We start from the raw sequence: 23,990 nt of genomic DNA on the forward strand, positions 1-23,990 counted from the left end.
TGTCTCTCTCTCTCTGAAATTCTCTGCTCCTGACGGAGAGGGTGTGAACAGAGGGGCTGTTCGCACACTGGCCTAGAGGATACAGACGCTCCTCTAAAAAATGCTGAAAGACTACCTTCACATTGCTGCCTTCCTTGCAGCTGCTTTGCCCGGCAGTGCCTTGCATACTTAAAAGCCCAAACATCCCTATTGATTTTTGATTGTTAGCTTCTCTCTCTCTCTCTCTCTCTCTCTCTCTCTCTCTCTCTGACATTCTCTGCTCCTGACGCACAATCTTTTGAAGAGGAAGATACGTTTGCATTCTTTTAATTGTGAGATGGAACTGTCATCTCTGTCTTGTCATGGAGCACAGTTTAAACTTTTGACTAAAGGATGTTATTTCATGTCTACAGGGCTCTAATAATGTTAGAAAACAGGTTTTCTATGCTCTGTCTGCGAAAATATTCAATTTATAAATAAAGAATCCTACTTCGCGGAAATTCATTTATCTTGGCAGAGTCTGGAGCGGATTAACCACGATAAACGAGGGTATTATGCTAATTTTGGTATTGGTAGTCAATGTTAGTTTACCTGCTCCTCATCCACTGTTATTTATCAGAGCATTTGGAACTCCAACAGTGAACTGCTACCCTCAGTGTTCGATATAATTAACATTTCATCAAGCTTGAAACTCTTGGGGGCACTACCTACCCATAAACCTCATAGTGATATACAGAGTGCAACAGAGAGTAGATTGACAGACATGTATGTGAACAAAGCTCCTGGGACCTGGAGTGAGGGGTTTAGATTTATCTGCAATTTGCTTTGGTATTGTTTTGGCACTGGTAATAAGGTACTAAAGTCGGTATCCGTACCGATGTCAACATTTTAGAACGAACCCAGCACAAGTTTGCTGTGTTTAATTCCTTTTTGTAATTCCTAAATCAAAATTCAGAATGAAGAAACACCGAGAAGTCCTGACTCCTAAATTGATTTGAATAGCTGAACACATCGTGAAGTTTGTTGGAAGAATCCGGATGCTTGGATACTAGTCTGTAAGGGTTAAGACATGCTGCATGGTTATTTTTAGTTATAGTATGGTTTGTTATTTTATAAACTTTGTTTTGATGGGATTCAGGTCATTTTGGTTGACTTTAAGAATCTTTGTTTTTTTTATTCCCATCTCATTCTTTGTTTATGTGGTGTAGCAGAATATACATCATAACTCCAATCATCACATCAAAAATTTCAATGGATGTGACGACATAAATATGGCAGTGGTGCCATGACCCTTTATCCGTAAGTTGGGTCAAATCTATGAATTTATTAATAGCAACAGTTAACTTCAAACCAAGAAGGCCTTTGTGTCAGGTTTTGTTTCAGTTAATTGAATGCTTTTCTTCCCTTAACTTTAAATTTGTTTCCTTTTCTTCATAATCTGGTTACCTTTGTTTTCTCTCTTTTGGTTACATCTTCAGCTCTTTATCTGACTACTCCTCTTATTTTATGCTAATCATCTCCTGGTTAACAACACCCACAACAACAATGTATTTCTTGTGTAGCCGAAAATCTCACAAGGAATGTCTCAATGGGCTTTAACAGGCCCTGTTTTTTCATGGCCTCCTCCAGTCTTGACTCCATAAGAACACAAGAAAAAAACTCCCAAAAAAAACCTTGTAATCTTGAGAAGGGCAATTCAGATTGAGACCCACTTAGGTTGGACATGCAATGGATGTCAAAAAAAATGGGGTAAATACAACGCACAAAACAGAACACAGGTAATCCTCTTCACAGAGTTGGATGGCTGATCTTTCATGGCCACCTTAGAAATACGTTCCAACAGCACAAACGACTTTGCTCTTGCAGAACGCTTCTCATCAAGTGCAGACACAGAGTGCTGTGACAACCCTCAAGGCAAAATACAAATAGATTATACCAGTTGCTAAATATGAAACTATCATATATCAGGATACAGATTTGTTCAAATACATCAAACACACATTAGAAGCTAATTAACAAAACTAATAAACAACAATATCCATCCATCAGCTCATTGTAGAACCACTGCCGGAAAAGGAGCCAGACAAGCCAGACACAGTCAGGATCCTGGAGACCTTGGCCAACAAGCCACCTCACCATTACTGACTGTTCTACAGCTGAGTAAGTGCTGGGCCAGACAGGTAGATGAAAGGACCCTTCAACCCAATGGTTATAGTGCTCCTTTGTCAGAGGTTACTTTTCCATAGGCAGACAACTCGGAATTAGAGCAGTGGCACCAAGTGCCACATGGGGATACCAGGAAGAGAAACAGAATAGTGGAGAGTTAGTAACAGTTTATAAATATTGTATTATTTGTACTTTAATACTAGTGACTAACAACAGAGATGCAATATGTACTGCTAATCAGCAGCTCTAGTCAAGGTATGCTAAACTGAAGTCATGAGTCTTCAGCAGTGTTTTGAAACCGCTGCTGCTGAAGGGTCCCCTCTTATAGTGGCAGGCAGACCATTCCACAGCTTTGGGGTCCTGTAACTAAAAGCTCAACCTTGCACTGTTAATCAATTAATCCATGGCATCATAAGCAGACCGACATCTTGAGATCTTAATATGCACTTAGGTTTGTAAGCAGGGATAACTTGACGTAAGTAAGTGTGGCCTCAGCCAAAGGAATTAAGGAATACTGAAGCTGTTAAGGGTAAATTTCACATAAACATTAGTTAGATTTTCTTCACACAGTACCTTGTGACTTGAAGACCCGCCTCTCCCTGTCAATTATTGGTCAAGAGTCCTGTCTTCAATTCAGAAAGTCCCTAAGGCTAATTCTTTCTTCTTATTTCTTTTCCTTTTATGCATTTCTAATGTGTGTTCAGACCATAGAGTGTATGTCTATTTATCTATCTATCTTTCCCTCCATCTCTCCATCAGTCTATCTGTCTGTCTATAACAAAATGGCGTTGATGAAGACGTGAATAAATTTCAGCTAAATTTAAATTACCTTCAATTTTTCTTGACTTGATATACTTTATTAATCCCTGAGGGGAAATTGTCTTTTTGCATGACCTTTGGAGTTCAGAGTGCAGAGTCAGCTTTGTCCAGTGAGCACTACTGGAGCAATTTTTAGGTTAAGGACTGTGGACAATGGCCGGCCATTCATCCCAGCCATGCCCCCAGGCCACCAGAAGGATCCCTCCCTGCAACATGGAGATGCCCCGAATTCCAGAATGGCATCATGGACTATATAGTATGCTGGATAACGTTGGGGCCGCCCGGGGATGCTGCAGGGAGGCTCAGAGACATTTATTGTCCATATAGCCCGGAAGTACTTCCATGTCAAGAGGACGTAAGAAATAAAGTGCTTCCGGGCTGATGAAGAAGAGGAATTTTTACCTGACCCAGAAGTGCTAGATAATCACGTGGACTGAGGGCTCAGAAGCACTTCCGGTTCATGGACTATAAGGGACTCTGGGAAATCCCAGATGGACGAGCTGAGTCGGGTGGCAGGGGACAACGCGTCTGGGAAAGTGGAGGATTGTTTAATAGTTATTGATTATAGAGTACTGTATGAGTATTGTGGAGTGGAAGGTGCTTTGTGCACATTATTGTCTAAATAAAACAAATTATTGGACTTTTATCTGGTGTTTGGCATCTGGTCCGAGGGTTCAAGGGGACGACATCTGTCACAGGACCCAATAGAGTAGGATCCCTCCTGGCAATATTGTGATTTGAACCGGCAACCTTCCAGATGCCAGTGCATATCCTTACCCTCAGATTTACCGCTCAGCCGTTAAAAAATAAATGTCATAGTTTATTCTGTGGCTCAATAAACCTATAACGTAACATAAAAAGTTGGGAGCAGCGCTCAGATTAATAAGAATAAAGCAAAATTAAAATGAAACCTAATCATAGCATAAGACCCTTGAGAATAAGTGCCATATTTGTGTCTCTGTTAAGAAGAGGAGCAGCACTAGAAAGATGGCATCATTCTAGTAGTGAATGTTGTATAAGGATAACCTGTTCCCTATGTCCTCCACGCCTGAGTTAGTTGTTAAGAATGTCTGCTGTTATATCTGCTATATTGTTGTCTGGCTGCTACTGGACCTCAAAATAGATGTCACTTCAGATGCTTAGGGAACACCTCAGCACCCTCCAAGTATGCATTATTTCTGTGTCATTTAGTCTAACTTTTTTGCACAGTTACTGAAAAGAAGACAACTCCTAGTCACATTTCATTCACTCTCATTTATTTTAAATCAAAGAATATAACTCTAAATGTGAGGTACATGTATGATGGCTGTTTTGGAACAACTTTTAGTTTAGCTAACCAAACAAACTGAAGGACTGAATGATCTCCTCTCATTTGCAATGAATAAATGATAGGCAGCATGGTGGTGACCGCAGGAGTTTGAGTTTTTCTCCAAATATCCTCAGGCACTGTGAGTCCCATCACTATCTAGATTGGAGTTTGTGTCCTCTGCATGTCTGCTCAGGAGATCTTTAGGTTCTGCAATTTTTCTCTCACATCACAAAGATTGGCACAATGAATAGTTAAACTGCCGCTCTAAACTACTTCTGTTTGCAGGCATACACTGCGTTCAGGAGGTCTTCAGACCCTTTTACTTGCTATGTGCATCTCCCTGTGTTTTAGATTTGCTTTTAAATGGACATAGAGTATATACTAAACTAATTTTGTCCATTAATGTACACTTGTGAATCTATAATGCAAAAGTAATTCAGTAGTTTGTAGAAGCCCCTTTGGCAGTAATTTCATGTACAAGTCTTTTTGGGTAAGTCGCTATAAGCTTTGCAGACCTGGATTGGGGCAGTTCATCCTATTCTTCCAGGCAGATCCTCTCAAGCTCCATTAGTTTGGATGGGAAGAGTCTAAAACTATATATATATATATATATATATATAACAGACTGTAACAATCTTGTGGTCTTGTATGTATGTTTTTATCCAGTTGATCTTTTCTAGTGTGCTCTGTAAAAGCAACCGACAGTTTTATCATGAAAAATCCATAGTATTATTTGTTTGTCGTTTAATGTTTGTTTTTGTTAACTACAGTATATTTTCATCTTGTGCATTTCCTATTGTGACATTGTTGTAGTGGTAATAGAATTAAATCAACCTAATAGTATTATTAATTTAATTGACTTTTTTTTTGTAATCAAAAATTCTGCATGTAAAATCTTATTACTAAAAACTACTTATTACTACTATTACCTTGAACGTATTCCACGATTATATTTTGATGAATATAGGCTATCTATTATATTATATATAAGATAAGCAAGCAATTTTATTTTTCATCTACCATAAACATCTTATATTTATATTTATTTTATTTATTCATTAATGAAGGAAATGCCATTTGTTTTGCAGCATCATAGCTAACGTGTTGGTGTTACAATTTTTTCATAAAAAAGTAATAGGAAGGTTTTTTTTAATATGTTCATAATCAGAAAACTAATGTATTTAAGTTATCAAAATTGAAGGTAAAATATAGACCAAATATTTCCAGTTTGTTTGGCTTTTGCCATATCGATAAATACAATCATTGAAAATTGCTGGAATCAATTTGGAAACAACCAGTTTCTGACATGGACAACTTTTATGTGGCATGTTCAATGATGGGAAGTCCTCAGAACCTTTATATATTGGCTAAAGATGGAAAAACATTATATATAACAAGGCACTTCAGTAAACAATGCAACCACATTAGTCTTCATTGTTTGTTAATTTATTTTTAAAGTTTTTATTTTAATTATATTTTTGTCAATTTAAATTTTTTCCCAGGCAATGCAGAGTATTTCAGCTAGTGTACTTTATATGTATGTAGGAATCTCTCTCTCTCTCTATATATATATATATATATATGTGTGTATATATATATATATATATATATATATATATACATACACTATGTATGTGCATGCGTGTACAGTATATATATATATATATATATATATATATATATATATATATATATTGTGGTCCGGCCGGGACGCTTGGGAGGACCAGAGGAGGGCTTGTGCCTCCTGCAGACCGCCAGGCGGCGCCCCAGTGCCTGATCATCCCAGGAGCCCGGCACTTCCACCACACCAGGAAGTGCCGGGGGGAAGACGACAGGGGACACCCGGACGGCTTCAGGGTGCGCAGCCGGCACTTCCTCCACACTGGGGTGTGTCTAGGACTGATTGCCGGGAAGCAGCTGGAGCCCATCCGGGTTCATATAGTCCGCCTCCCTCCAGTCATGGACAAGAGTCGGGTGGAAGAGTGGCAACGTCTGGAGGAGGAAGGCGGTGGTGGGAAGAAAAGAGAAACAGAGAGAGAGAAAAGGGAAAGGAAAAGGAGAAAAGAGAAGGCATTGGATGGGCCTGGACTGAGGAGTATTGGGGTTGGTGAGCGGAATTATGAAAGAGAAAAAGATGAATAAAGATGTGTTTGTGGGTGACATTAACGTGTCTGCCTGTCTGTGTCCGGGGCGAGGTTCACAATATATATTGAACATTGAACACACGCTAAGGTTACGACATATGTTGCGTTCAATAAGGCACTATTTGAAACTGTGTGCCCTCCATGCCATACCTACTGCAAGGCAGATCTTAAGCTGGGACTATTCTGCAGTCAGAGAGATGAGAATTAATTGGAATATTCCTTTTCAATTCATCTTGTGAGGGTTATAATAGAACCTCCCATAGACTATGAATTAATTTGTAGGCAGACTTTTTAACATAATTAAGAAAATACTTTTATCAGTTTACCATAACCTGAATAACCAATAAATGGCTCATATGGTGATTTATTTGTTTCTAATACAAGCACTGTGTGCAATCCTAGGTGTTTACTTGTGAAAGTTTTTTTATTGTTCTTTTGTCCCCTGAATCCTATCTGATGAAAATGAGATAACGTTGGCATTAAAATGAGGCTTTACAGTTTTGCTTGAAAGTTTGTGAACCCTTTAGAATTTTCTATATTTCTGCATAAATATGACCTAAAACATCATCAGATTTTCACTCAAGTCCTAAAAGTAGATAAAGAGAAACCAGTTAAACAAATGAGACAAAAATATTATACTTGGTCATTTATTGAGGAAAATGATTGAATCCTTGTATATAAAAGCGGTCGGGATTGTCCTTCTGTCCCGTGAGTGGTAAGCGTAGCGGTATTCCGCTTATCACAGACTTACTACTTGCAGCTTGCGGTACGAAGCGACATGATGTGAGCAGAGTTCTGGTGCTCCCATCGTTCCCTTGCTTTTGTGTGCGATGCGCTGGAAAAATAGAAAAAATGATGTCTCTGGAAATAATTAATGTTGATGGAGTACAAATGCCTCACCGCGTAGTAAATATCAGGGGGGTTCAAAAGGGTGACCTCAATATAGAAAAAAGTTTAAATTTCATCACAAAAATAACAGAAACTACGAGTATTAAAGTAATACCGCTCAAATGCAATATAACCAAATTAATGAGTTTGTATAAAATATCAAATTGATCTACATATCGAATTGCCTTAAGAAGTTGTGAACTTAAAAGTCGGTCGCCTTAAAAGGCTGGTCAGCCTAGTATTACATATTTGTGAGTGGCAAAAGTATGTGAACCTCACGGATTAGTAGTTAGTTTGAAGGTGAAATTCGAGTCCGATGTTTTCAATCAATGGGATGCCAATCAGGTGTGAGTGGGCACCCTGTGTTATTTCAAGAACAGGATCTATCAAAGTCTGCTCTTCACAACACATGTTTGTGGAAGTGTATCATGGCACCAACAAAGGAGATTTCTGAGGACCTCACAAAAAGAGTTGTTGATGCTCATCAGGCTGGAAAAGGTTACAAAACCATCTCTGAAGAGTTTGGACTCCACCAATCCACAGTCAGACAGATTGTGTACAAATGGAGGAAATTCAAGACTATTGTTACCCTCCCAGGAGTGGTCGACCAACAAAGATCACTCCAAGAGCAAGGCACACGTGTAATAGTCGGCGAGGTCACAAAGGACCCCAGGGTAACTTCTAAGCAACTGAAGGCCTCTCTCACATTGGCTAATGTTCATGTTCATGAGTCCACCATCAGGAGAACACTGAACAACAATGGTGTGCATGGCAGGGTTGCAAGGAGAAAGCCACTGCTCTCCAAAAAAAACATTGCTGCTCGTCTGCAGTTTGCTAAAGATCACGTGGACAAACCAGAAAGCTGTTAGAAGTTTTGTGGACGGATGAGACCAAAATAGAACTTTTTGGTTTAAATGAAAAGCGTTATGTTTGGAGAAAGGAAAACACTGCATTCCAGTATAAGAACCTTATCCCATCTGTGGAACATTGTGGTGGTAGTATCATGGTTTGGGCCTGTTTTGCTGCATCTGGGCCAGGACGGCTTGCCTTCATTGATGGAACAATGAATTCTGAATTATATCAGAGAATTTTAAAGGAAAATGTCAGGTCATCTGTCCATGAACTGAATCTCAAGAGAAGGTGGGTCATGCAGCAAGACAACGACCTTAAAAACACAAGTCGTTCTACCAAAGAATGGTTAAAGAAGAATAAAGTGAATGTTTTGGAATGGCCAAGTCAAAGTCCTGACCTTAATCCAATCGAAATGTTGTGGAAGGACCTGAAGTGAGCAGTTCATGTGAGGAAACCCACCAACATCCCAGAGTTGAATCTGTTCTGTACGGAGGAATGGGCTAAAATTCCTCCAAGCCGGTGTGCAGGAATGATCAGAGGTTACCGGAAACAAAGGAGGGTCACACCAGATACTGAAAGCAAAGGTTCACATACTTTTGCCACTCACAAATATGTAATATTCGTTCATTTTCCTCAATAAATAAATGACCAAGTATAATATTTTTGTCTCATTTGTTTAACTGGTTTCTCTTTATCTACTTTTAGGACTTGAGTGAAAATCTGATGATGTTTTAGGTCATATTTATGCAGAAATAGAGAAAATTCTAAATTGTTCACAAACTTTCAAGCACAACTGTATGTGTGGTCAAACTGAGTGAGCCAAAAAGGAGTGCTACATTTCAAACATTTATTCTACAGAAACACTATAAGATAAAATAAATTTCATTACAACACAAGGAAAGGTATACAAAATAGCTATTTTTGCACTGTGTTTTAAAAATGATGTCTTCAAGGTGGTGGCCATTATTAGCAATACACTCTTCGGGATGATTTCTGAACGCTCGCATGACTCATTTAGCCATTTCAAAGGGAATAGCAGCGATTCCGGGGCAGATATCGTTCTTGAGGGCTTCAAGGTTTTGAGGTCGATGTGTGTAGACCTTCTACTTGAGATAGCCCCACAAGAAGAAATTGCATGGAGCAAGATCAGGCGAACCTGAAGGTCACCCGTCATTGCTGCGCAGGGAGATCAGCTTCCTTGGTAACATCTCCCACAAATCTTGCATGGATCTCCGTGCCGTATAAGCAATTGCTCCATCCTGGAACCAGGCATCCACCACATCCATTTCTTCCAGTTGGGACCGCAAAAAGTTGTCAAGCATTTCAGTATAACATTCTGACTGTTGTTCCCCCAATCCTCAAAAAAAGTAAGGGCCTACAATGCCAAATTCTGCAACAGCACACCAAACTGTAACACGTGTGCTCGCTGTGCAGGTGTCTGTGGTGTTATGGGTCCACAGCTCGTTGAGCAAAGGCCATTCATTTTAAATAATCACCGCACCCGAGGCGGCTTCGTGAGGGGGGCGTTGTTGTAGCGAGCCGCGGGGCAGTCGTCGATGTGGGCGTTTCTCACCGTGTGCACAGGTGAGGAACTGCCCACATTTGTGATTGCTCCCGTGGCTAATGCTACAGCTGTGATGGCCCCTCACGTTTTAAAAAGAAGCGCGAGTCGGTTTTGGGGGTGACCAGGGAAAAAAATGGAGGTGTGTAAGAAACGATCGGAGAGAAAAAGGAAAGGAAAAAGGACGGAGGTTACAGGGAGCGAGGAAGCATGCGGTGCAGGAGAGACAGACACGTGGAGCGTGCGTGTGGTGAGCGTGCGTTCGAGCGCTCATGGGCAGCTGCAAGGAAGCTGGGTGTTAGGCCGACACCCAGGCGCTTGAGTTGTGGTTGCTCCCGCTGAGCGACCATGTAGCGGGAGTGATCAGGTGAAAGCGACGGGCCGCAGAGAAGCCGCGGAAAGGCAGCGGAAGTCGGGAGGCTTGGTGGTGGAGTCCCCAACGTGGCGACCTGGCCGTTGGTGGAAACCAAGTTCTCCGAGGCTGGGATGAGTGCCATACCGGAGCCAGGGATCAGGAGGTCTCCAGTTTCGCGAAAGTGTAGAGGAAGGCAGCTGCAGAGAGCGTCTTGCCTGCTGCTTGGCCCATACGGGATAAGTAGGTGAGACGCTAATAGACGATGCACCGGATTTGTTTGTTGTTTTAAGACTGCTTCCTAGAGAAGATTTTAACCTCTGGTTTTAAAGGATTGTTTTTTGTCTAGTGTTTTAACCTCCACGTTCTTTTATGGATTATTTATTTAATGAACATTGAAACTGCACTATTTATGGAACACTGTTTTTGTTGACTGTTTTTTAAATAAAAGCACTTTTGCACTTTCTACCTTCCCCTTGCTCAGTAATTTGCCTCCATTGACTAGCTCACTCGGTTTCATTATCGACGGTGTTGGGTTCAAGGGTTCCCAAACATCAAAGGGAGTGTGGAGCCAGAACCCACATCGTCACAGGGTCTCTGATGAAGTTCACAAGGGTTGGTTTTAGCCAAATAGGGAAAGTTTTGCTTATTTACACAACTATTCAAATGTAAATGTGCCTCGTCGCTGATGTCACATAACGATGGCATCTCGATGAACGGTTTGCAGAATGTTCCCGCACAACTCTCTACAGCTCTCCCAGTCTCTCTCGGTGAGTTCCTGCACTACCATCGTTTTGTATGGATGGAAATTAAGGTCGTCATGCAGAAATCCTCCTGAAAGATTTGTTAGAAATGCCTAAGACAGAAGTGCGCTGAACGTCTAGGAGACTGCAAAATTGATGCCCTTACAGCTTGGATGTTTTCAGGTGTTCTTACAGTCCGAGGACTGCCTGGAGATTTCCTGTTCAATGTTTTACCTGTCTGTCTAAATGTAGCCACCCACTGAAGAATTGTTTTCCGATTTGGGACATCACTGGTGGGAGGAATGCTGTAGTGATGATGGATTCATTGTTTTTGAAAAACACCTGAACAGAGAAATCACGGTGCGCACCGGACCAAGACATATTGTAGACTGAGAACTACAAGGGATTGCCTATCAAAGGACCCACACTAGTGATGAGCGAGCATGCTTGGCCGAACATGGGTTCGGCTCGAGCATCGCTATACTCGGAGTATGGCGCTACTCGAACGAGTACCACATGTGCTCGTGCACCATGCTTGAGTCTCCACTCCGCACGTTTCGCGGGTTGAAGACAGCCAGTCAAGGGGCAGGTAAGTACTGCCCTCACTGTAATGCCAGTAGCCATGTCAGGTGCTGGCATTACAGTGATTGGCTGGCCGGAACACGTCATGTTTTAGAGCATCAGCTCACCTGCAGGCACGGGCATATAATGTTTTAGAGCGTCATTTTTCCTGTAAAATTGATTTTTTGGGGGGTTTTGGGCGTGTTTTTGTCAGTCTGTAAAAGTGGCGTCAACTCGGACAAACTGGTTCCCAGCAGCGACTTGGAAGTCTAAGATGCATCCAGACATCGTCCCCATGCTGTTCCCCGTCCATTTGGGTGGTGTTTCTGTCACTTTCTGACCTTTTCCAATGGACCAGGCACCCTCCCCTCTTCAGAGCAGAGGGTGCCTGGTTGCCTCCCATTGACTTACATTATACTCTGGTACTCAGTAGAGCACACGAACATCACGATGTGTTCGGACCGAACACCTGAACACTTTGGTGCTCGCTCATCACTAACCCACACCACCCCAACCCACTCGGCTGTCACTACCTCACACAATGACCTGGAGAAATGTGGTACAGTGATCCCTCGCTATATCACGCTTCCACTTTTGCAGCTTCACTCTATCGTGATTTTTTTCTCATACACGCTTACGTCACTACGCATGCGCTTTCTGAGAACTTTTATCTAAGCCCTATGATGGCTCCTAAACGTGCTGCTTTTTCTAAGCCTTCTGACAATAAAACTAAGCGCTGGAGGAAGATACTTACTATCCAGGAGAAGGTGAAACTCTTGGATATGATTAAAGATGGCAATACCTTACAAAAGCCTCCTCACGCATATGAAAAGACAGCGCCAGCAACTGCCTATCAAGATGTTCTTCAGCCACACACCCAGACACCGACTGCCTACTCCTAGTACTTCTTTAGCGGAAGACAATAACGCACCTGCTGAAGATACTGCACCACCTGAAGACTCTCCTACTTAGGTCGTGCCTTCATAGGTTAGTGGTTGTGTGCAATTAAATGTACAGTACAATAATCTACTAGATAAAAGCAGTCGGGATTGTCCTTCCGTCCCGTGAGTGCAAAGCGTAGTGGTATTCCGCTTATCACAGACTTACTACTTGCGGCTTGAGGTACGAAGCGACGCGATGTGAGCAGAGTTCTGGTGCTGTCATCGTTCCCTTGCTTTTGTGCGCGATACACTGGAAAAATAGACAAAATTAAGTCTCTGGAAATAATTAATGTTGATGGAGTACAAATGCCTCACCGCATAGTAAATATCAGGGGAGATGGTGCTTGCTTATTCTCATCTATAGCTTATTTAGTGCATGAAACTCCGTCTTTAGCGGTGCAGATTCGGGCTGACATTGTACGACTTTGGACAGGCACTCGAGGGGATAAGAAAACTTAGGTGTTCTTTGATGTTCTCATTCCCTACACTTACATGCCTGATGTACACATGGAGCGCACACAAATTAAGGATAAAAGTCGGTCGCCTTAAAAGGCGAGTGCGCCTAGTAATATAATATTTGTAACGTCTAATATGTCTTATTTTGTCTAATATATTGGGTAATACGAGTGTAATGGTGACTAAAGGGTGTTATTTCATGTCTAGAGGGCTCTAATAATGTTAAAAAACGTATTTAGAAGGTCGTAAACAGGTTTTCTATACTCTAACTGCAAAAATATTCGATTTATAAATAAAGAATCCTACTTCGCGAAAATTCATTTATCACGGTAGAGTCTGGAACGGATTAACCGTGATAAACGAGGGTTCACTGTACTTCATTTTGGCTCACCCTGTACATGATGCAAAAGTGTCCCCATTTGGGACTTTGAAAATCTGGTCTCCATACAATTTTCCATCAGAGTGCCACATTCACCTGATATTTAGGATGGTCACTCGCGGCAATAAAGTTTCTTTATGTGCATGAGTAAATAAGAGTGATCCCTACGGTGGTGTCCAGACCGGTTTTCAACCTTTTGCCCAACCCTGGTGAGATAGCTTTTGGCCCCCAAAACCTTCAAATAGATTGAGAAGGTTATAAAACCCACCTAAATGAACATTCCATTGAAGGCCAATGCACCTGCACCACCTTATTTTTTTGGTGTTACTATACATTTTGTTAAACCATATTTGGCAGTTGTGGTCACCAAGTAGCATGAGCCTGTTTAGGCACCTAACTCCATAACTGATCTAATCCTGTATATGAGTGCGTCTTTCATATTACAGAAGGTTTGGAAAATATACAATGAACAATGTGAAAAATAAGATTGAAGTATTGAAATAACAAGATGAACTTAACATCATTACCTCACATAAATAGTGATCACACACTCTTAACACCCAGTGGTAATTACAGAGAAGAGCCATCGAGATGGGTTCTAGGAAGCACTTCTCCACATACAGGATAATGGAAATTGCATCATGTAATTCAAGTGGAGTCCCAGACAGCTGCTCAAAACACCTGGGTGACATTTTGGGGTAACTCGGCTATTTGCTAGCTAAGACATTGAAGAACTAAATGGGCTTCTCTCCTTTGTAAAATGGATAAAGTTCTCATGTGCTGCTTTCTGTTCCTACAATTTGAAGGTCCTACAGAAGAAAAAGGTCAAACCTAAACAAATCAATATTTTTTCCTTCCTTCCCTTGTAGGCCCGAACTTGTTGTCAAGAAACTCCGCTATTATGCACGCTACATTGTTGTCTGTCTGTTGCTCAACAAAATGGACCTCGTGAAAGAATTAGTAAAGGTGAGTGTTTTCTGTTTGCTCTGCCAGTTATTGTGATGTTTATAAGATTGTGTTGTCAGCTACAGACCTCCTGGAGCCACATAATCCAAATTCAGAGTCGCATTGTTGTGAACTAGGAATCCCGAAGCACATAAATCCCTATAATTTCCAAAATCGCTTTCAGAAAATGCCCACTAGATGGAGATATCACTGTCAAACCCCAGCTAGTAATGATGGCAAACACGGGGTCTTCATAAAAATAGTTTATTTTCACAAAACTGTACTGAAACAAAAGCAAGCACTATAGAGCACAAAAAGCAAAGTCGAGTTGCCCAAAACAAAAAGGCAGTGCAGATGAACAATGTCCCAATACAGAATCCAGCAACAAATGAAAGGACTGAGCAACAGGTTAAATTTCCAGCAATAACAATAAGCAGGAACAAAACACAAGGACTCACCATTCCCTGGCATGTTCAGAAAGAATCACCAGGAACTTTTGGGAGACCCTTCAAATTTATAGGGTGGAGAGCAGTTCACGATGATGTTTGGTAGGTGACCCCGCCTCTTGGTTGACCACCCACAAAACATAAAGAACATAGCAAAGGTAACTGATGTACAAAAGTAAAAATAAAACTAAAGGCTGATGTACATAATCAATACAGATAGGAGGAACCCTGACTGAGACATGACACACATAGAGCTGGTCTATTCCAACATCAGCAAGAATAAATGTAATGTTTTAGCCAAGGTCTCTAGCCCCCACCAGCAAGGGTTCAAATGTCCCTTTTATGTCTGTTTTATTTTTTATGTTAACATTATTGATTATTTAGTTTCTTTATATCTGTTTTTATCATGTGTTTTGTTGCTGGTTCCATAAGGGGCAGCACCTCCTGCCCTTTGAGGAAAAAACAGAGTCCTTTGTAGTTTGTTGAATGTTCTAGAGATCAATGAGTGCCTTTTGTGATTTTCTTCTGTGCTTTTTTGTAAACTTTCTGTATTTGGACCTCTTTCTCTGTTCTTTTGACCATTCAAATGCATAGTCCCTTGCGGTTCATTGAATGCACTGGAGGTTTGCGAGTGTCTTTTGTGATTTTTTTTTTTATCTGCTTTTTGTGAGCGTTATGGATTTTGACCTTTTTTCTCTGTTCTTTTGGCCATTCTTTAGCTTTGTGTATTGGTACATTCCTTGCTTTGGGATTGCCTATTTCAAGCAACAACTGTTTGCTTTTTCTGCTGTTTGGAGCATCACTGTTAACAACGTTTTTGTGAAGATAAATCCTTTTATTTATAAAAATTCTATATGCACCCTGATCAATTGTAGGCATGGCTGACAACTTTCCTGTTGTAGTGGGCATTTTAAGTTGTCTTTCACAACAGTTAGGCAGGAACCCAAACCTGAACAAGTCACCAGTGTTGTGATTTAATCTCATAAGCTGCCAGTTTGGTCAAAGGCCTTCAAAACACTCAAGGAAGCAGGCCAGTATCCCACCAGCCTGTCTATAGTAGGTGCACCAAAAGACAAATTAGCTTCCACTGAAGCGACTGGTGTCGTCCTACACCACACAATAATACAGTTTTCTCTCAAAGTTCAAAAATGTATTCTACAGTATAATGTCCCAGAACGCACTCAACATGCTACACAAAGGAGAGGATCACTGTTAACCCCTGGCTTATACAGAGCAAGGACCCATGAAATCTATATAGAGGAAATTTTATTAAAGGAAAATGTAAAATACATCAAAAGGTTCAAAAGAGTGAAAAAAAGGGTTGCAAAAGGAAATCTTAGCAAGCAAAGTGAAAAACTCAATCTGTACGAAAATAAGTTTCAGAGTACAGTAATCCCTCGCTATATCGCGCTTCGACTTTCACAGCTTCACTCTATCACGGATTTTATATGAAACCATAACTGAATATATAACGCAGATTTTTCACTGCTTCGCAGGTTCTGCGGACAATGTGTCTTTTCACTTCCTGTACATGCTTCCTCAGGTGGTTTGCCCAGTTGATTTCATACAAGGGACGCTATTGGCGGATGACTGAGAAGCTAACCGATCAGAGCACGCAGCTAAGTTCCTGTGTGCTGAATGCGGTGTTAACCAGGAAGTCTCGTCTTGCTCATTCAGCATCAATGTGTTTTGCTGTGTAAAGAGTTGTGCTCTTTTGTGTTTATTTTTGTGCGTAGTCAAGCCCTTCATTGTGGCTCCAAAACGATCTGCTACTGCTTCAGGGGCCGTGCCCAAGTGCCAATGGAAGATGTTAATGATTGCCGAAAAGGTAAACGTTTTGGATTTGTTGAAGGAAGGGAAAAGCTACACCGCTGTAGGACGCCATTACAGCATCAATGAGGCTGCGATTCTTTTTATTTAAAAAGTAGGAAAGGAATATAAAATCTACAGCCGCAGTGTCCTTTTAACCAGGGAGCAAAACGAGTTGTAAGTGGATGTAATAAGGCAGTAGTCTGGATGGAATCTGCTTTAGGGATTTGGATTGAAGAAGAACAACGGCGGTGCTACACAATCGCCTGAAGAGCCTCCTTTAGAAGAGCTGTAACGCTCTCCTTTGTTGTGCAGTAAAATTAAACTCATTGTTATCGGACGTGTCATTGTTGGTGAGTAACCATAATTAATTTTCTGCTTACAGTACTTAGTACATGTACGTACGTTTAGTGTCACTGTACACACATTTACTGTATACTATTTTTCTTGCATTGTACGTATTTATTGCTGGTGGCCTGTCTATCGTAATGGCTGTAACGTGATATTGGAGACACTCGATATCTTTAAAATAATATTTAGGTTTTACTGTATATAAACAGTGTGTTTACATACATAATTTCAATAAATGTTACCTAATATCTAAGAGAATACAAAGGGATTATGCTGTATAACGGTGCGGGGAATATTTATAAACAGTGTGGGAGAGTTTATAAGGGCTTAAAATATATAAAATTAACCATAAAAACATATGGTTTCTACTTTGTGGATTTTCACCTATCGCGGGGGGTCTGGAACGCAACCCCCGTGATCGAGGAGGGATTACTGTAGTAATAATCTGAAATTGGAAATCTGAAAGAGAATAAGAATTAAGTGCACTGGCCATCAATTCTCAGCCTGCCTTCATAGGGCTAGGGTGTCCCCTAAACTGTGATGGATGACTGCCCACCCATAAAATACATGGCATAGAAGAGAATTGGATATTATAAATAGAAAATAAACAATGATAAAATCTCTCTATTATATAAAAAATTCTTTCGATGCAACAAGATTTTTAAGAGACAAGACTTTTTGGAAAATATTTTTTCAAGTCTTGCGAGATGAGAATATTGTCATGCCCTCCTAGCAACCATTTTCAACCAAGACAACTGTACTCTCACCTCTCATTTTTTTGTATCAGTATGCTGCTGCTGGATTATGTGAATTTCCCTTTGGGATTAATAAAGTATATATCTATCTGTTTATCTATCTGTCTCAGTCTTGCAAATGCTTTTGTCAGACGCACTTTCTGTGCTCTCAGCTCTTATAAATTTTAACGTTTTCCTCACTTTAAGTTACCAATTAAAGAAGATGTATTATGTCCAAATCTTATTGAAGAATTACATCACAAAGGGGGCGGCACGGTGGCACAGTGGTAGCGCTGCTGCCTCGCAGTTAGGAGACCTGGGTTCGCTTCCCGGGTCCTCCCTGCGTGGAGTTTGCATGTTCTCCCGTGTCTGCGTGGGTTTCCTCCGGGCGCTCCGGTTTCCTCCCACAGTCCAAAGACATGCAGGTTAGGTGGATTGGCGATTCTAAATTGGCCCTAGTGTGTGCTTGGTGTGTGGGTGTGTTTGTGTGTGTCCTGCGGTGGGTTGGCACCTTGCCCAGGATTGGTTCCTGCCTTGTGCCCTGTGTTGGCTGGGATTGGCTCCAGCAGACCCCCGTGACCCTGTATTCGGATTCAGCGGGTTAGAAAATGGATGGATGGACATCACAAAGGATATCAATAGAAAAAATGAGTACATGGGAAATCCTAGCACCTAGAAATGAGGAAGTCAAACGAATTTACACCAAATATGTCGATCGGTTACACAGCAGATTGGTTAAATGCGTATCAATAGACTATGCTGAAACAATTGTGTAGAAGATTAAAACAACTTACAATATCACAAAGAATATCTACAACTGTTAACACCGTCTGGTCTTCCACCACACAAATTACTGTAGAAAAAACGATGTTTCCAAGAAAGGTAATGTAGTACATCTTCCACAGATAACATTAGACAATGAAGGAGATCTGGAATTGCCATTCGTATTAAAACGTTAACAGTTTCCCGTTAAAATAGCTTTTGCAAAGACAATGAACAAATCTCAGAACCAAACATTCAAAAAAGTCGTTTTATTTAATAGAGAGAAAGAAACGAAATTCAATCACGGGCAGTTATACGTCACGTGGATTCAAATGTAACACTTCACTGTTAAAATTGTACATCCACATCCCCATACGCGAGTGGCAGAACCTCAAACAGGCTAGCACGTAGTGCTGTCTAGGGGGTTGGCATGTGAAGCAAGCAGGGGGCAAAGCCCCCTAGTTGAATAAAATTAACAGAACAAACATAATACATCAAATAATAAATAGGCAGAACAGTATTATCAGAAACAATTGAAAACAGTAAACAATAATGAAAAATTGACAAAGAAGACAAACAGCAAACCGCCTTTCACAGTTGAAATCAAGATTCATTAGACGTGTCTTTAGTCTTGGTCATCAGTGGTACTAATAATTTTACTGAGTTCAATGGAATAAAGATTGGTCTCCAGACCTAAAGGTTTGTGGGCCATTTAACAAAAGGCTCTACAGTATATTGAGGATTAGTGTCCTTCCTGTTAACTTGACCAAGTCTGACCATTTTCCTCTGATGTTTATTATTAACTTTTTTTCTCTGTTATTTATAGAGGCCAGAGTGAATGGCAATCTCCAAGGCACATACATTAGGTGTTTTCCCAGTTCTAATGTTTGGTTGATCAACTCAACTAAAGGAAGTTATTGTTCTGAATTAATGAGTTTACGAGCACAAAGTCCCGAACAAGGCTAGAAATGTCAACTCGATGGAGCATAAAAATCAAATCCTGGCTAGTTACACAAAGGGCAACGAAAAATCTTTATAAATAGAAAGGTTTATTTTTGCAAGAAGCTGTGTTAATCAAAAATAAGCTCAGAGGAGTAAAAGGTACAAAATCGGAAGTCCCAATACAAAATCCAAGAATTGTCAAAAACCAGAACAGAGGTCAAAAATCCAGTCATTTACAAAAAGTACATAATCAAAAGAAAAACTCACCACTACCACAAGCGCATTCAGTGACCTTTGTAGGGCTGGGTGCAATCCCTGGACGGTGATGGGCAGGTGGCCCTATTTCTTGACTCATAGAAAAACAAAAATGCACGGACGTAAAGAAACTAAATAATCAACAATGCTGTCATTAACAATGAAGAAAATAGACATAAAGAAGACATTCTAACCCCAGCCAGGTGGAGAAATATGACAGTTACAGAACTTTTCTATACTGGACTCAGTTTTTTTGTATTGAACATCCATCCATCCATCCATCCATCCATTTTCTAACCCGTTGAATCCGAATACAGGGTCACGGGGGTCTGCTGGAGCCAATCCCAGCCAACACAGGGCACAAGGCAGGAACCAATCCTGGGCAGGGTGCCAACCCACCGCAGGACACACACAAACACACCCACACACCAAGCACACACTAGGGCCAAATTAGAATCACCAACCCACCTAACCTGCATGTCTTTTGACTGTGGGAGGAAACCCACGCAGACACGGGGAGAACATGCAAACTCCACGCAGGGAGGACCCAGGAAGCGAACCCGGGTCTCCTAACTGCGAGGCAGCAGCGCTACCACTGCGCCACCGTGCCGCCCTGTATTGAACATACAATGCCTTTAGGTAGTGAACAACATTTTTTATATATTCTATACAAAACATAGTGTCTTTCTACAGTGAATAACATCACATATGGTGTATATTGTGACTTGTAGTTGCTCTGTTCAACAAGAACATGGGGACAGTTGGAAACTTCTTAAGGGTAAATTTCACACAGACATTAGGAAGTTTGTCTTCACATGAAATAAGTGACCACATAGTGTGGTGGACAGTAAGCCTTTAGGGGCCTTCAAAACTTGACGTGATGTTATTTTAGAAGAATTAAGTGGATAGGTCTGGCAAGCTTTGCCATTTAGGTAAAGGTAAATTTAGGTAATGTTCAGACCCCCAAACCTCAGACATAACTGCACAGACACAAGTCCCATATTCAAATGAATATGTTATTTTAAAGAGATATCTCCACAGATTCAATACATTATAATTCGTTACATATTATAATTCTGGTTATGGGTATGTTGATTTATGGGATTAAAGACCAATCCCTCGGTTCAGGCTTTTTGCTAATGACATTGTGTTTTGTAGCACCAGAAAAGAGAAAATGGAGAGGAAGTTGGGAGAATGGAGAAGATAGGAGATTGAAGATAAATTAGAAGAGGACAGAATTTTTGAGGGCTAATGATGATCAGGATTCAGAAGTTAGCCTTCAGGGAGAGCTGGTGAAAAGAGCGGAAACGTTAAAATATCTGAGATTAGTTCTAGCCCAAGATGGAGAATCAGATGCAGGGATAACCTATAAAGTGGATTGTGGATGGAACAATTGGAAGAAAGGATCAGGAGTATTGTGTGATCAATCAGAGGTGCAACTAAAGTAGGAGAGAAACCTAAGAAAGTCCAGGAAACTAGGTTGAAGTGGTATGGATGTGTGATGAACATGTGAGCAAAAGAGTGCTGGGAATGGAAGTACTTAGGAGGAGAAAGAAAATGAGGAAAAGTGGTTGGATAAAGTTAAAGAGGATCTGAAGGAAAAGCATCTAACTAAGAAGGAGGTGCAGGACCGAGCTGTATGGAGAAGGTTGATCAAGCACATCAACCCCACATAGAAGTGGGAAAAAGTTAACAGAAAGTCTATCTCTACAGATCTCACAAAGTTTTTGTCGTTTCCTTCTCTGAGGTGCATTTTGTCCACCTCCTCCTGACCTCAACTCTCTCTGACATAAGGTGGAACAACTTTGTTTATGCTGGACCCAGGTGTACTTCCAGTGCCAAACCATTGCACCCAGGAAGCACCACCAGGTGAAATGAAACATCCATAAAAACAAGGATGCCCCCTTCTGGCAGTGCCTCCAGGTGGCTCCCTAGGAACCCAACAAGGCTGCACTTTGGAACTACAGTTCCCATGTAGCCCTGGTGGTCCCTACCAAAGGTACGTCAGAGGAGCACTGCCACTTAGCATACTGGGGGAATAGTCACATTTGAGAAGCAGGCCCCCTATGTCCATCCATTATTCACATTCAGGAAGAGAGCAGCACCCATCCTCGTTGTGGTGCCAGTCTATCCTGGCTGTCCATTCATAATAGCCAGGGTGCCAGTCCATATTTGTCCATCACAGTACTGTATATAGAAACATGAAGTGCCTTTCTGTAGAGAACAACATCACATATGCTGTATATACAACATGGACATGTAGTGCCTTTCTATAGTGAACCCCACATGTCAGGTAAGTTCAGATAGAAATTAACATGAAAAGTGCTTAAAAATACATTCAGTAACCGTATCTTTCCCTGTGTGTGTTGTTTTGTAGGATTTATCAGATGAAATAGAAGATTATACACATCGTTTTAACACAGAGGACCAGTTGGAATGGAACCTCGTTTTGCAGGAAGTGGCAGCCTTCATTGAGGTGAGCCTCCTAATGTCTTTTTGTTGGATCCTGGGAAATGTTAGATCCACCTGAGATTATAATAAATATTGAAATCTTGTTTTTCAAGGCGGATCCAGTGATGGTTTTAAATGACGACAATGCTGTAGTGATAACATCCAATCGACTGGCCGAAGGAGGGGTGCCTCAGCTGGAACAGGGCATGATTGTGGGTCAGCTAACACTGGCAGATGCCTTAATTATTGGAAACTGCAATAATCAGGTAAAAATGCATCTACACAATTATGACAGTATAGGGGCTAAAGGTTATGAATACCTGACTATCCCACCAATGTGAGCTTGTTGGACATTCCTTTGCAAATACACAAGCATAACCCTAACCCAGAAATGAGTTTTTTCATTTGTTACAAACCCCTTGTACTTTGTTGTGGTTGGTGAAAATGTTTTAATCCCATATTTTTATGCAGAATAGAAAGAAAGAACTTTGTGACATAATTGAAGCTAATAGTGACCAATGCTGGACAATGCTTTCCATAAGTAATGTAATAAACAGTCCTACTGGTAGTCCTGATGAGGGGAGCACTCCGTCCGTTGAAGCACAATGACCAATCTAATGCTACTCACATGACAGGCGGGCACAAGACAGTCCATACATCTTTACAGGTTCGACGATCCAGGATAGAAACGATATTTCCCAGGAGGTATTGGAGACGAGACAGACAGGTGAATACGAACACAACCGGGTCTTTGCTGCTTAGGTGGCTCCCTTTTAAATTACCACTGTAGACATCCAGTCAGATTTACACTTCAGAAGGATGGTGATTTATTAACTATACCCGTGGCAGAGTAAATGAATAATAATGAAGTCTATTACATGAAAAAGAAATGTAAACAACAAGCAAACAGTTAACCTTCCCTAACTCTCCTGTGGAGATAACAAATAATAACTAGACTCGACAACAACGAACCAGAATGATAAACACTAACGACAAAGTCCAAAACACAGTCCAAATGTAGCAGCAACGGATGATGATGATGGATGAAAGAGAAAGAGAGTTTACTGTAAGAAATGCAAAGTTTGTCCTACCAGTATCCTGATGTGGTGAGAGGAGATGAGATTGGGAGACCTCCCTCTGAATAAGATGAGACCAAATCCGATCAATACTCACGGTACTTGCAAACACAAGGCAGACCATGCATCCAGACAGGAACAATAATCCAGGGCAGTAAATGGTAATCCAAATGGGTGTGATGGTGATGAAACACAGACAGATGAATTCAGACCTAGTCTTGTCTTGCTGGTTCCCTCTTTAAAGGGCCCTTCTTCCTAATGGCCCCTGCGTCCTCCACTGTCATCAAATAGAGCAGCACTGCAGGGAGCGCTGGGATACGTAATGTCTCTGATTATATGACTTCTTCTAGGTTATCAGCGCCCTTACAATGTTCTCAACCTATACATTTTGTTTTACGTTCTGATCTTTGTGTACTACAGTGTATATCTTTGGCTTTCTGCTGTCGATTCTTATGTGTTATACTGAACTTAATTTGACTCCTGATTAACTTTCCAATTTAAAAGCTGCTGCCATCCTGTGCTGGCAGTATCATATTAAAACATCCATGAAAAAAGCTCACATTACTTGTGTTCCGTATATGATCTTAACGTCCCAGGCATATGCGTTTTTGCTGAAATATTGTTAACATGTTGACACACACAGTGAAAATAGGTTTCTGAGCAAAACTCATAATCAAAATGTATTTTGTGTGGGGAAACAAAAATATATATATATATTGTCGTGTATGCCAGGGGCAATGACCTGGCCACACCAGGAAATGCTGGGGGGAAGATTTAGATTTGACCACACCAGGAAGTGCTGGGGGGAAGATTTAGGACGGCGCCCGGAGAGCTGCCGGGAGGACAGCTGCCGCTTCCGCCACGCTGGGGCGTGGCCAAGGGATGAATGCCAGGAACACCTGGTGCTCATCCGGGAACTGGATAAAAGGGGCTGTCTCCATTCATTCAGGGCTGGAGTCGGGAGGCGGAAGGACAAAGCACAGGAGAGGTGTGGAGGCGGCCCGAAAAGAGGCATTTGTGTGGCCAGGACTGAGTATTTGGGGTGTTGTGCACTGATTGGGTCTGAGTG

At 41.2% G+C, this 23,990-nt stretch overlaps 1 protein-coding gene across 1 annotated transcript in view; it reads left to right on the plus strand.

The window, feature by feature from the left end:
• scai (suppressor of cancer cell invasion) overlaps nucleotides 1-23,990 on the plus strand; it is a 395,139-nt gene that overhangs the window by 279,076 nt on the left and 92,073 nt on the right. The window contains exons 8-10 of the mRNA XM_039762685.1: nucleotides 14,020-14,116; nucleotides 21,772-21,870; nucleotides 21,959-22,111. Of these exons, the coding sequence (XP_039618619.1) occupies nucleotides 14,020-14,116; nucleotides 21,772-21,870; nucleotides 21,959-22,111 (349 nt within the window). The remainder of the gene's footprint in view (nucleotides 1-14,019; nucleotides 14,117-21,771; nucleotides 21,871-21,958; nucleotides 22,112-23,990) is intronic.

The sequence above is a fragment of the Polypterus senegalus genome, chromosome 9 (genome assembly GCF_016835505.1).
Source record: "Polypterus senegalus isolate Bchr_013 chromosome 9, ASM1683550v1, whole genome shotgun sequence".
In the NCBI taxonomy this organism is placed as follows: Eukaryota; Metazoa; Chordata; class Cladistia; order Polypteriformes; family Polypteridae; genus Polypterus; species Polypterus senegalus.